At 53.9% G+C, this 12,728-nt stretch overlaps 2 protein-coding genes and 2 non-coding genes across 4 annotated transcripts in view; all 4 read right to left on the bottom strand.

The window, feature by feature from the left end:
• Positions 1 to 4,611, bottom strand: part of LOC102454093 (uncharacterized) — a 32,211-nt gene extending 27,600 nt beyond the window's left edge. Inside the window, exon 1 of the mRNA XM_075908294.1 lies at positions 4,399 to 4,611. Within this exon, the coding sequence (XP_075764409.1) occupies positions 4,399 to 4,524 (126 nt within the window). The 5' untranslated portion in view covers positions 4,525 to 4,611. The remainder of the gene's footprint in view (positions 1 to 4,398) is intronic.
• Positions 4,612 to 5,609: 998 nt separating this feature from the next.
• TRNAG-UCC (transfer RNA glycine (anticodon UCC)) lies at positions 5,610 to 5,681 on the bottom strand. The gene has a single exon. It is a non-coding gene; the product is annotated as a tRNA-Gly (tRNA).
• A 130-nt stretch (positions 5,682 to 5,811) lies between these two features.
• TRNAL-UAG (transfer RNA leucine (anticodon UAG)) lies at positions 5,812 to 5,893 on the bottom strand. The gene has a single exon. It is a non-coding gene; the product is annotated as a tRNA-Leu (tRNA).
• A 3,859-nt stretch (positions 5,894 to 9,752) lies between these two features.
• Positions 9,753 to 12,728, bottom strand: part of POLR2A (RNA polymerase II subunit A) — a 28,125-nt gene continuing 25,149 nt past the window's right edge. Inside the window, exons 27-29 of the mRNA XM_075907730.1 lie at positions 12,352 to 12,465; positions 11,861 to 12,010; positions 9,753 to 11,777 (exon numbers count right to left, since the gene is read on the bottom strand). Of these exons, the coding sequence (XP_075763845.1) occupies positions 10,621 to 11,777; positions 11,861 to 12,010; positions 12,352 to 12,465 (1,421 nt within the window). The 3' untranslated portion in view covers positions 9,753 to 10,620. The remainder of the gene's footprint in view (positions 11,778 to 11,860; positions 12,011 to 12,351; positions 12,466 to 12,728) is intronic.

Genomic DNA, 12,728 nt, shown 5'->3' with positions numbered 1-12,728 from the left:
CCCTAAGCGCCGCTCCCCCCCCCCCCTCCCAGCTGACTGTTCTGTTCTTGTTATTCCTAAAGTCAAGGTTTGAATGCAGGTGCCCTGGACAAATTCCAGTTTGGGTTTTTCCCTTCTGCTTCCCAAAATCCTACAAGTGTGTTTCAGAGCTGGGCAAGGGGTCCCTGTGTGACCAGCTGCTCTGTGGTGCCAGGGGAGGGCCCCTGTACTAACTCAGTGTGAAAGGGACTGAGGCAAGTTGCTCTGCAGCTCATACAATGGCTTCATGGGACGTCACATTTTGTGTCAGTTGCACCCTAGGACCTGGGATAATTGCACCTGGGTTTGATGCCTTTTGCAAGCGACTTGGAGCCCTGGACAGCTGGAAGGTGCCAAGTAAAGAAACCCACAGCCTGAAAATAACATGGTGAAATGCTGCCACAGCCACTTGCCTCACAGAGCCCAGGAACTTGCACCCCATCCCTGGCACCAGCCAGCAACAAATGTCAACAGCAAATTGTCTCCCTTAATGGCAGGCAGGACTGGCCCTAGGGCAGCGCTAAGGGGCGCTGTGGGGTAGCAAGCAGGGTTGGGGCTCAGCAGGGGGCGCTTTCCTCCAGCAGGCAGGGGCTAGCCCAGGGCAGGGCTAGGGGGCGCTGTGGGGCAGGGAGTGGGATGTGAGCTCAGCAGGGGGTGCCCTCCCCCGGCAGTCAGGGCTTGTCCAGGGCAGGGCTAGGGGGCACTGTGAGGCAGGGAGTGGGGTGGGAGCTCAGCAGGGGGCACTCTGCCATGGCAGGCAGGGCTGACCACAGTGTCTAGTAACACAGCCTGAATTCAGAACACCATGTTCAGGGCATCTCAAAGTTTGTACCTACTAATGCCCCATCCATCCCTATTGCTGGAAAGGCATCACTTCACCCCAACACACAGGGAAAACTGAGGCATGATGTGGGGGATACAGACACTTTAATCCTGAAAGCCCTCTGGGCTGGGTGGGTTTGGGAGTGAATCAGGAAATAGAACAAATCTAATCAAGATACAGAAGATTTTATAGCGAGGTGTGTGCATGTGTGTGCACATGATGTTGTAAGTTCAAGTGGTGTGTGTTTGCACAATAAGTATGTATGTGTGAGTAGCTGCAAAGCATTGTGTGTGTGTTTGTCTATAGTAGGCATGTTTGCAAAGAAGTGTGCGGGTTATAGTTTTGGGGGTGTAGTGGAGTATGCGGAAATGTAGTGAAGGATTGTGTAATGATGTGAGGGTGGTTGTATTGTATAGCGGTGGGGGGTTTGAGTTGTGGGGTTTATGTGTAGCAGGGTGTATGTAGTGGTGTGGGGGTTGTGTAGCAGGTTATGTTTAGTGGGTGAGTGTACAGCAAGTGTGTGTAGTGCTGATGTGTAGCAGAATATGTGTGTAGGGTTGTGTAGCTGGGTGTATATAGTGGGTTGTGTATGTAGCAGTGTGTGTGGAGCAGGTAGCAGGATCGTGGAGTAGTGTGTTGGTGTGGAGCAGTGTTGTATAGCAGGGTGTCTGCATAGCCAGGTATGTGGTGGTTCTGTAGCTTGCCGTGTATCAGGATGTGTAGCAGTTTGTGTGTGTAACAGGTTGTGGAGTAGGTTGTATATAGCAGTGTGTGTGTGTGTGTGTGTGTGCGCGCGCGCAGCAGGATGTGTGCATGGCAGTGGTGGTGTTGTGGACCAGGATTGTGGAGCAGTGTGTGTTTAGCAGAGTGTGTGTGTTGTGGGTTGCATAGTAGGGTGTGTCTAGTGGGGATGTGTTGGGGTTATGGAGTGGTGTGTTTGTGTGTTTAGCAGTGTATGTGTGTGTAGTCTGATACTATTTAGCAGGTTTGTGGGGGTTGTATAGTGGGTTCTGAAGTGGGGATGTAGTGGTGTGTATGTAGCAGGGTGTGGGGGAGTGTAATGGGTTGTGTATGGGGATGCAGCACATTATGTATTCAAGTGTGTGTAGCAGTGTTGTGTAGCAGGGTGGGGGGCTATGTAGTGGCATGTGTGGTGCAGATTGTATAGCAGAATGTGTGTGGCTTGTGTAAAGGTGTTTGTGTGTAGCATGTTGTGTAATGGTGGGGGTTGTGTAGAGGTGTGGGAGGATTGTATAACTGGTATGTGTGGAACAGGTTGTAAGTGGGGTGGTGTAGCAGGGTGTGTGGGGGTTTAGTGAACTGTGTAGCAGGGGCTTGTGTAGTGGGTTTCGTAGCACAGTGTGGTGCAACAGGGCATGTGGGAGTTGTGTAGTGAATTGTGTTGTGTGGTGTATAGAGAGGTGTGGGGAGTTGTATAAGCAGATTGTGTAGTGAGGCCATGTGTACTGGGAGGGTGCATGTAGCGGTGTTGTATACTGTGGTGTGTAACAGTGTCTGGAAGTTGTGTAACTGGGTATGTGTAGCAGGTTGTGACTGGGTGTGTGTTTGTGTAGACACGTGTGTGTAGAAGTGTGTGTAGTGGGGTGTGTATGTAGTAAGTTGTGTAGAAGTATTGTGTAGCAGAGCATGTGTTTAGTTGTTTGTGGGGGTTATGTAACAGGTTATGTAGTGGGGTGTGTAACAGTCAGAGGGTTATGTAGTGGTTGTGCAGCATGAGATGTGTAGTGAGGGGTGCGTATAGCGAAGGGTGGAGTGGAGTGTGGGAGTTGTGTAGCCAGTTATGTAGCAGTATTGTGTAGCGGGGTGTATGTGGAATGAGCAGTGTAGCTGTGTGTATAAGGGAGGGTGTTTGCAGAGCAGTGTGGGGAGTTGTGTAGTAATGTATGTGTGCAAAGCGCTATATGTGTGTAGCATGTTGTGGAGTGGGGTATATGTGGAGAGGGGTGTGGAGCTGTGTGTGTATAGCGGATTGAGTGCCATGAGGGTTATGTAGTAGTTTGTGGGAGATGTGTAGCAGGTTGTGTAGCACTTTATGCACTGGTGGGGGTTGTGTAGTTGGGTGTGTAGTGCTGTGTGTTTAGTGGTATTGTGTAGCAGTGTGTGGGGATGGTTGTGTAGCAGTGTGGGGTATGTATGCATAGCAGTGTGTGCATGTAAAGGTTTGTAGGGGTTGTGTAGCAGGAGGTGTGTGTGTAGTGGGTTATGGCGGTTGTGTAGCAGTGTGTGTATAGCGGGTTGTGTAGCAGGCTGAGTTTCCCTTCCCCCACCCCTTCCTACAGCCGGGGGCCCCGCCCCCGAGCCTGGCCGGGAAGGCGGGGGGGGGGGGGGGGGCTCGGGGGCGCCGCGCACGGGTTCCCCGCTGGGCTGGGGAGCCTGGGTCCTGGTCATTCACCCTCGGGGGGGGGGGGGGGCGGGAGAGCCCGGGGCGGGGAGGTCCTGAGGGGGATCTCGGACTCGGGGATGGGAGCTAGGGGGGGCGCTAGGGGGTCCCGGTGACTCACTCTCGGAGGGCGGAGGGTGCAGGGAGGACCCGGGTCGCATCTCGGGGAGCACTGGGGGGTCCCAGGTGGGAGGCGCAGGGGGGGCCGGGTCGGATCTCGGGGAGCGCTGGGGGGTCCCAGGTGGGAGGCGCAGGGGGGGCCGGGTCGGATCTCGGGGAGCACTGGGGGGTCCCAGGTGGGAGGCGCAGGGGGGGCCGGGTCGGATCTCGGGGAGCGCTGGGGGGTCCCAGGTGGGAGGCGCAGGAGGGGGGGCCGGGTTGGATCTCGGGGAGCACTGGGGGGTCCCAGGTGGGAGGCGCAGGAGGGGGGGGCCGGGTTGGATCTCGGGGAGCACTGGGGGGTCCCAGGTGGGAGGCGCAGGAGGGGGGGGCCGGGTCGGATCTCGGGGAGCGCTGGGGGGATCCCAGGTGGGAGGCGCAGGGGGGGCCGGGTCGGATCTCGGGGAGCGCTGGGGGGATCCCAGGTGGGAGGCGCAGGGGGGGCCGGGTCGGATCTCGGGGAGCACTGGGGGGTCCCAGGTGGGAGGCGCAGGGGGGGCCGGGTCGGATCTCGGGGAGCGCTGGGGGGTCCCAGGTGGGAGGCGCAGGAGGGGGGGGCCGGGTTGGATCTCGGGGAGCACTGGGGGGTCCCAGGTGGGAGGCGCAGGAGGGGGGGGCCGGGTTGGATCTCGGGGAGCACTGGGGGGTCCCAGGTGGGAGGCGCAGGAGGGGGGGCGGGTTGGATCTCAGGAAGCGCTGGGGGGGGCCCTAGTGGGAGATGCAGGAGGGGGGGCCGGGTCGGATCTCGGGGAGCGCTGGGGGGGGCCGGGTCGGATCTCGGGGAGCGCTGGGGGGTCCCAGGTGGGAGACGCGGGGGGGCCGGGTCGGATCTCGGGGAGCGCTGGGGGGTCCCAGGTGGGAGACGCGGGGGGGCCGGGTCGGATCTCGGGGAGCGCTGGGGGGTCCCAGGTGGGAGGCGCAGGGGAGGCCCGGGTCGGATCTCGGTCGCCGGCGGAGGACCTCATTTGGGGGGCTGCAGGGAGTCCCGGTCACTCACCCGCGGGGGACTTCGGGCCCAGGCGTAGGCCGCCAGCAGTAGCCCCAGCCCGGCCAGGCTGAGCGCGACCCCCGCCGCCAGCCCCCGCGCCCACCCGGCCGGCGCCCTCCGCCGCCTGCGCCCCATGGAGCCGCCCGCGGCCCCTTGCTCGGGCCGGGCCGCCCGGGGCGGGGCGGCGAAGAGCGAGGCGGGGCCCGGTCGGGCCAGAGACAACAGCGAGCGACTGGAAATAGTAGCGGGTGGGAGAGCCGGAGAGAAGTGTGTGTGTGTGTGTGTGTGTGTGTGTGACTGCTTGTCTTTACTGCGTGTGTGAATGTCACTGCGTGCGGGTCACACTGTGTATGTGTTACTGTGTCTGTGATACTGTGTTGTGTTGTGTGTATCATTACACGTGTAACACTGTGTGGTCTCACTGTATGGAGGGGGTGTCACTGTGCAGGCATAGAACTAAATCCTCCCTCTGGCACAGATCTGGCCACACACGTGAGTGTGTGATCCACGCTCCCCGGATCCACCAGCCCATCCTTCCCCCACAGCAGGGGCTGAAACCCAGGAGTCCTGGTTCCCACCCTCCTCAATCCCTTCCCCACCCTCAAAAAAACAAAAATCAGACCGCACCGTCTCCTAGGCAACAATCAATCACTTCATAGTGGGGTAGCTGGTTACCGAGGGACCCCCTCGCCCGGTGCTGAGATGCCGCCACTTCTAGGGCGGGGCTGGCTTCCCACCTGAGCTGAGAGACGGGCTAACAGGGCCAGGGCCGGTCTCTGTGGTCAGCGACTAGACTTGGCTGCGTGGATTCACTGATCCTAGTTAGGCAGCTGCTGCCCCCGCCTAGAGCCGCGGGACACCAGCACGTGATTGGAACAGCCACCCCATGAGCTCTCCTCTTCCCCACATCTGGCCTCCCAGAGCATCGGGCCAGGAACCGGCCAGGGCTGGAGGCGGGTTTTCAGCCAGGTCCGCTCCAGATGGCTCTGGAGACCTCCAGGAATTTGGCTGCAGCCCTAGGCAATCACCCTAGACAGCTTCATTCCACAATATCCAGGGGGCTGCGGGTTCAGCGTGAATAAGTGGTCTGAGCTGCTGGTGTCTGGGGCTGGAATGGCAGGGGCTGCCATTCAGGAATGAGACATAGGTTTGATTGACTCAGGAAGAAACCTATGGTCATGTAGGGATTAAAATCTTCTTTTGTAAAAGTGTAACAAATTTGCGTTGGCCGGGAATCGAACCCGGGTCAACTGCTTGGAAGGCAGCTATGCTCACCACTATACCACCAACGCTCTCTGAGAAATATGCTATCTGCTGGTGGTAGTTGAAGCTCATGGCTCATTCAGCTTGTGAGCTGTTTCTCTCCCTTCTCTATTTATTGCCAGAATCTGGGCACAGCTAAAATGCTTCAAAAAGTAGTTCTGGCAGCGGTGGGATTCGAACCCACGTCCCCAAAGAGACTGGAGCCTAAATCCAGCGCCTTAGACCGCTCGGCCACGCTACCACCCAGGGTTTGCTCTATTGTTGGATATCAAAGGGGGAGGGGGAGAGAAGCAAAGAAAAAAAGTGTATGTAAGTGTGTGTCAATTACTCAGTCAAAATGTGTCAAGCCAAATCTAGAAATTGAACTAACTGCTGCTTCTGCTTGCACAAGTCTCCTTCACAATGCTTGGGCTGGTATAAACCAACTAAACTTTTCCAAACTGCTAGATCCCTTATTGTGCATGCACATGCCTGCACACACTCTTGCAGGCTATATCTAGACTATGGAGTTTTATTGGAAAAAGGTACGCACATTGCACTCCGCAATCTGCATATCTTTTTCCAATAGTTTTGTGGGAAGAGGCTTTTCTGAAATTTGGCCTATCTACACTAGGCCAAATTTTGGAAAAACCTCTTTTCAGAAGAGCCCTTCTTCCTTGTGGCTTCCAAAAGAGCACGTCTGCTCTTCCACAAAAAATGTCTGAAGAGCAAACGCATTCTCCATAGTCTAGACAGCCTGACACAAAAACACCTCACTTGAAAAATTGGGCATAAAAACTACAGCCAGGGACACCACATTGAAAAATGGCTGCCTGTCTCATTGGCACCAGATCATAATAAAATAAACCTTTTGGGATATAAATATAGGGCTGACATTTCAGTAGCCAGCATCTAGAACAGTCTGCACATATCACACAACATTTTAATTTGCACTGGCTTTGCTAGACTATTGTAAAAACCTAAATGAGTTGATAGACCCCTAGAAAGCCTCCTCAAGGATACACAACCACAGCTTGAGAACCACTGATAGAAACACAGCTCACCTCTTTTTTCCCTTTTCAGCTGCATGAAGAAAATAATTCCTCCTCCAGGGAAATCACAGATTTGGAAACTATTTTCCCCTCCCCATTCAGGTCACAGAGTCAAGAGTTTAGGAAAAGTTGGAAATACAAAACCAAAATAAACAGAAGTGTCCACTTTCAATTTCAGCCCTTAAAAAAAAACCCACCCAGAATTAGCTCCCCTTTCATGATAGAAAGTTGGCTTTCAGTGGGAATTTTCTGCTGAGAACATTTTTCACCTTTCACATTCAGATTATTTCACTTCATTTGAGAAGTTTGTCTACATTCAGCCCTTTCCCCTGGGCTACACCATGGTTATGGTGGATCACACTGGTATGGATCCAAACCCAGAAATTACTCCCACTACCAAAGTTACTTGCCATTTCTGGCCTCATCCCAATGTAGCCGTGATCCCATGTTTTCCTCTAATCCTAATCCACACTACATTGAAAAGGCTGTGCTAATGCAAACCTGTCAACTCAGATTTAGCACTCATTCCTAATCCTGTAATGCAATCCACATGCAAAAACATTGCCAATTCTATTCTGATTAAGGCTCATTCAAGATGACAAATAACTAATGTCTAATCCTAGGCCAAGTAGTCAATACCATCTTTGCTAATTTTAATATAGTAATCTCAGTCACAATCCCAAATGTAATTCAACCATTGCTAATCCAGTTGTAGAACACCCAGAACCTGGTGCTAATTTCAATCCACACCCAAATGCACAAATTAATTTCAATCCAAATCTGGAAATTATTCCTCCTTTTCAGAATTAACGTAAATGCTATTTTCATCCCTTCTCTGGACATGACCCAGACCTAGTACTAATTTCATGTCTTAATCTGAAATCCAAGTAACTCCTAATCCAAAATCTGAAATCACTTGCCATGTTTACAAGAGCAGAAATACTAATTTGATCCTAAAGACAAAGATAAATTCAGTTCCAATTCTAATCTAGTTCTCAATCCTAATCCCATAATAAATATAATTCTCATCCAAATCCAACTGCTAATTGATTTAATTTATTTCCCTACTAATATAATGTTAAACTCCTTGTTAACCACTCCCTGGTACACACTTGGCTTGATGTGTCCTGGCTGTTGGTGTGCTGAGCTTGATCATAAGCACCAAGACTGACAGCAAGCTCATCATGGAGCAAGTCACCCAGATCAATGCAGGGAGGCAAGAATAAGCTGGAAATAAAAGCAAAACTGAGCAGGCAGAGGCCTCCACACCACCCTCAGCAAGAGGTGCAGAGCGATGCTGGTAGCACAGTTCTAACACAATGGTTCTGTAATTGTTTTCTACCATTGTAACATGTTTAACAACTTAACTGTAGCTGGGCAGGGGATGACATTTTTGGGTGTAAAGTACAAAAATAAAGCGCTGTAAAATTTAAAACAAAAATCCAGTTTTCTCCAACTTTCAGTTGTGTTGACGTACCCCCTCAGACTCTGGTTGAGAAACACTGCTAGGGTTGCCAGGTGTCCAGTTTTTGCCCAAAACAGTCCAGTATTTGTGGTTTCTGTCAGTTTAAAGAAGGGAAAATAAGGAAGGCTGGAGGGGACATTTTCCCCCAGCTGCATCTGCTCTGGCCGGGGGGGGGGGGGGGGGGAGGAAGAGGCAGGGGAGCAGGGATTTAGAGGCAAACTTTTTTTTTGTTCAACAACTTTGGTTCTCCCCCCCCCCCCCCTTGTTTTTGCTCAACCAATTTTTTTTCCCTACCATGTTCAGGATTTTTTGTGAAAGTATCTGGCAACCCTAAACACTGCTCTAATCGACTCTCATGCTTCCAGGCTACAGGAAGGATGTTTCCCACCCTCTGCAAAAAAGGGCAAAACACCTAATTCTCCAGGCCTTGTTAGTAAGCAATTGTTCAGCCTGCTCAGAGTTAATATGCCTAGGCATTAGTGCCAGGTAGGTGGGAGGCCTTTAAGCATTGATCCTCCCACCTGGAGCTAAGGAAGCATCTCTGGGGCAGGGTGCTTGGCTACACAGGGGCTCCTTGCCCAGAGCTGAGATGAAGACACCCAGTATAGCAAAACTGGTTGAACTAGAGTTGAGGACCAAGTGTCCTGCAGCACAACTACAAAGTATCTTCCCTCTGGGAGCTTGTGGGAGGAGGCAGCAGTAAGAATGAGCTGGAACAGCTGAAGGCTGAGCCACCCCACTGAACAAGGGAAAAACCAATTTCCAGGAAAGCTGCTCAGATAGCAAAGAACTTGGAGATCTACTGCAGGGGCTGTGCTGGGTGTAGAGTAGGGTTTATAAACTACTGTTCCCCTGCCTGCCTACTGGGTGTTTGAGTTAAATCATATGTAAAGAATTCTCCCCCGTCCAGAAGTCCCAGCTCTGAGCCACCGGCCCCCGCTCCTCTCCCAGAGCCAGGGAGAGAATCCAGGTGTCCTGAGCTATTTTTGTGCGTGGAAGAATGCCCCCTTTCTATCCACCACAGGCCCCCAAGCTAGCCTTGCTCCTGTGGGGGAGCTGTATGCAGTCGTCTCGTCTCACTGGCCACAAGGACTCAAATTCAGCTGCTGCCTTGAAGAGCCCACATCCCTGGCACTACATATTCACCCCAGGCCTGGTGGAGCAAGTGGCTGTTCACAATGCATGTGGGCATGCTCTCTCTGACCTGCTGGTGGACTGGGGGGGTAGATGTGGGTTTGATTCCTGGTCAATGCAAGTGTTCTAGTTACTTTTCTTTTAAAGGCATCAGTGGCATCTTAGGGAGTCCGCCCCCACCCCAACAACAGGAGGCCGAGAGGACACCCCTGCTGTAGCCCCCTTGGGCACGGAGCCGGAGGCACTACACGCATGGCATTCATTCTGAGTACACACAGTAGGGGGCTTGGAGCCAGGCTGGCTCTTGGGTTCTCCCCCCAGCTCTGGGAAAGATGTAGGGGTTGAAGTGGTTGAGAGGAAGATTGGGGGCCAGGACTCCTGAGTTCTATACTCAGCTCGCTCTCTCCATCTCTTCCATTTGCCCATCCCATAATGTTCTCAATTCTCATGGACACACAAACACTCCTTGATCAAAATTAGTAAAATTTTTATTTCCCTCTCACAAAGGTACAGTTATTTCTTCCTCCATGCAGGGAGGTCAAACTTGAGAAACACAAAAAACCATAACAGAAGTTGGGGGGTGTCATTTACAATAAGCCTCTCATCCTGACCAGATGGATCATGGGTGGGTGGATGACAGACACCCCCTTCCACACACACATATACAAATAGCCCCAGAAGAAGTTTGATTAAAAGCCCTGGGTAATCAGGCATTCCCATAACCGTTCCCAGAGAATTTCCACGCTGGTTAAAAACTGCTCTAACGTCACAGGTGAAAGAAAGTTTAGGAAAAAAATAGTCCCCGTTTCAGAGGCTCGCTACCACGAGAATACAGCTTCTGCCATGGAAAGCAAGCCGGGCGCGAGGCAGAGAGAACGTGGCCGCAGAGGGGAAAAAGAAACTGAAGCCTAACAAAATGAAGGGCTCCGAGTGCCAGGGGAAGAGAAACTAAGGAACTGCTTGCAGTTCAGGCTGTATCATGGCAGGAGGGGCCCCCACATTGCAGCAATACTCTGCCCCTGCCACTAGGTAGTCTAAATGTATGTACAAAGAGAATTAAAACAGGAGGCACAATTCAGCCCTGGTTGGAGGGGGGGGGGGGTGTCACAAATCCACATACCCCCATATTTTTGCCCCCCTTGTACTACCCCACAAGGAATTAAAGGGACACAAGCCCCCTAGCCTACCCCAATGGAGATGAGATACTCCTGGCCCCTGGATTTCCAGAGGTGACTGTCCCCGCAAAGAGACATCAGACTCCTACCTGCCCACTCCCCCCTCCCCCTGCAAGGACAAGGGTGATGTCGGGGCCAGAAATAGTGTCCTCTCCTGGCCAGCTCAGTTGTCTTCATCACTGTCATCAGGGCTGATGGCTGGACTGGTGAGGCTGTAGGTCGGCGAGGTGGGGCTATAGCCAGGCGAAGTTGGGGAGTAAGTCGAGCCCTTCGGTGAGGTGGGGCTGTAGGTGGGGGAGGTGGGGCTATATTTGGGGGAGGTGGGGCTGTAGGTGGGGCTGGTCGGGGAGTACTTGGGAGAGGTGGGAGTGTAGACGGGGGAGGTTGGGGAGTAGGTTGGCGAGGTTGGACTGTACTTGGGGGTGGTGGGGCTGTAGGTTGGTGAGGTCGGGCTATACTTGGGGGAGGTCGGACTGTACTTGGGGGAGGTCGGACTGTACTTGGGGGAGGTCGGGGTGTACTCCGGCGAGCTGGGGCTATAGGAGGGGCTGGTTGGGGTATACTTGGGACTGGTCGGGCTGTAGCTGGGGCTGCTGGGGCTGTAGCTGGGAGAACTGGGGGTGTAGGTAGGTGACTGTGGGGTGTAGCGTGGGCTGGATGGCGAGTAGCTAGGAGACGTCGGGCTGTAGCTGGGACTGGTTGGGCTGTAGCTAGGAGAGGTGGGGCTATAGTTTGGTGAGGTTGGGGTATAGTTTGGACTGGTGGGGCTGTAGCTAGGAGATGTTGGGCTGTAGCTAGGGCTGGTAGGGGTATAGTTGGGAGAAGTCGGGCTGTAGTTGGGGCTGGTTGGGCTGTAGCTGGGAGAGGTGGGACTGTAGCTAGGTGATGTTGGGCTGTAGCTTGGGCTAGTGGGGCTGTAACTAGGCGATGTGGGACTGTAGCTGGGACTGGTTGGACTGTAGCTTGGTGATGTGGGGCTGTAGCTGGGACTGGTCGGACTATAGCTTGGTGATGTGGGGCTGTAGCTAGGACTGGTCGGACTGTAACTAGGAGATGTTGGACTGTAGCTGGGACTGGTTGGGCTATAACTAGGTGATGTGGGGCTGTAGCTGGGACTGGTTGGGCTGTAACTAGGAGACGTTGGACTATAGCTGGGACTGGTTGGACTGTAGTTGGGGCTGGTGGGGGAGTAGGAGGGCGACGTAGGGCTGTACGAGGGGGACGTAGGGCTGTAGCTGGGACTCTGGGGTGTATAACCTCCAGGTGATCGGGGCTCATAAGCTGGTGATGTCGGGGAGTAGCTGGGGGACATGGCCCCGCCTGTGGTGGAGAGCAAGCAGAGAGGGAACCATTAGATGCAGGAGGACACAATAAGGAGTGAGGGGTCAAGTTCCGACACTCACCTGGTGATGGTACATAGGGGCTGGAGGGCCCTGGGGAGCCGGGAGAGCCAGGAGTGGGAGACCACGCTGGGGAATAGCCAGGGCTGAAGCCACTGGCATCAGAGGCAGCACTGGGAGAGAAACCTGCAGCACCAGGTGTCATGCCGCTTCCTGTAGAGGAGGAGGCACAAAGAGGGGTGAATTATGGGGGCAGATGTAGGGACATCAGGAAACTCCCCCTTCTCCCGACTTAGCATGCTGGCCAACCCCTGCCAACCACAGTCAATTTCAACCTGACAGAATAAGGGTGGGTGGGGCAGAACTCACCTCCAGCAAGGATAACTTCAATCCCCTCCTCCCAGTAAACCTCCCCCCCAAGCTAGGAAGGTCCTAAATAAGTGGGGAGCTTGCCCAGGCAGATACCCTACTGCCAAGGGAGCATTTTAAATTGGAACCAACTCCCCCTCCGCCCATGCTGAGACCTGGGTTAACCCCTCCCCCTCCATACGCACCAACACTTGGGGACCAGGCTCCATAGGCTGGGGTGGCGCCCTGGTTCCAGGGGGTCATGGCAGGCGACATCCCCCCCATGGGGCTGGGGGCAGAGCCGAAGAACATGCCGGTGGCTGCGGAGACAGAGCAAGGTCAGAGCTGAGAAAGGACACCCTGACTCCCTGGCTGACTATAGTATGAACCCCCCCCCCCAAATACTCCCCCAAAACTACTTTGTGCATTCCTCCCCTTCCCCCGCCCAGCTGCCAAGGAGCTCAGGACTGCTCCCCCACAGGGGGAAGCTGGTAGCCAACACTACCATGAGCATCCTCACCCCAAAATGAGCAGTGACCTGGTATGGAAAGAGAACAAGAATTCTAGCTCCCAGTCTCCCCCC

This window comes from Pelodiscus sinensis, chromosome 24, assembly GCF_049634645.1.
Source record: "Pelodiscus sinensis isolate JC-2024 chromosome 24, ASM4963464v1, whole genome shotgun sequence".
Lineage (NCBI taxonomy): Eukaryota > Metazoa > Chordata > Testudines > Trionychidae > Pelodiscus > Pelodiscus sinensis.
The sequence above is the reverse complement of the archived record's forward strand: the minus strand, read 5'-3'. Positions and strand labels throughout refer to the sequence as shown.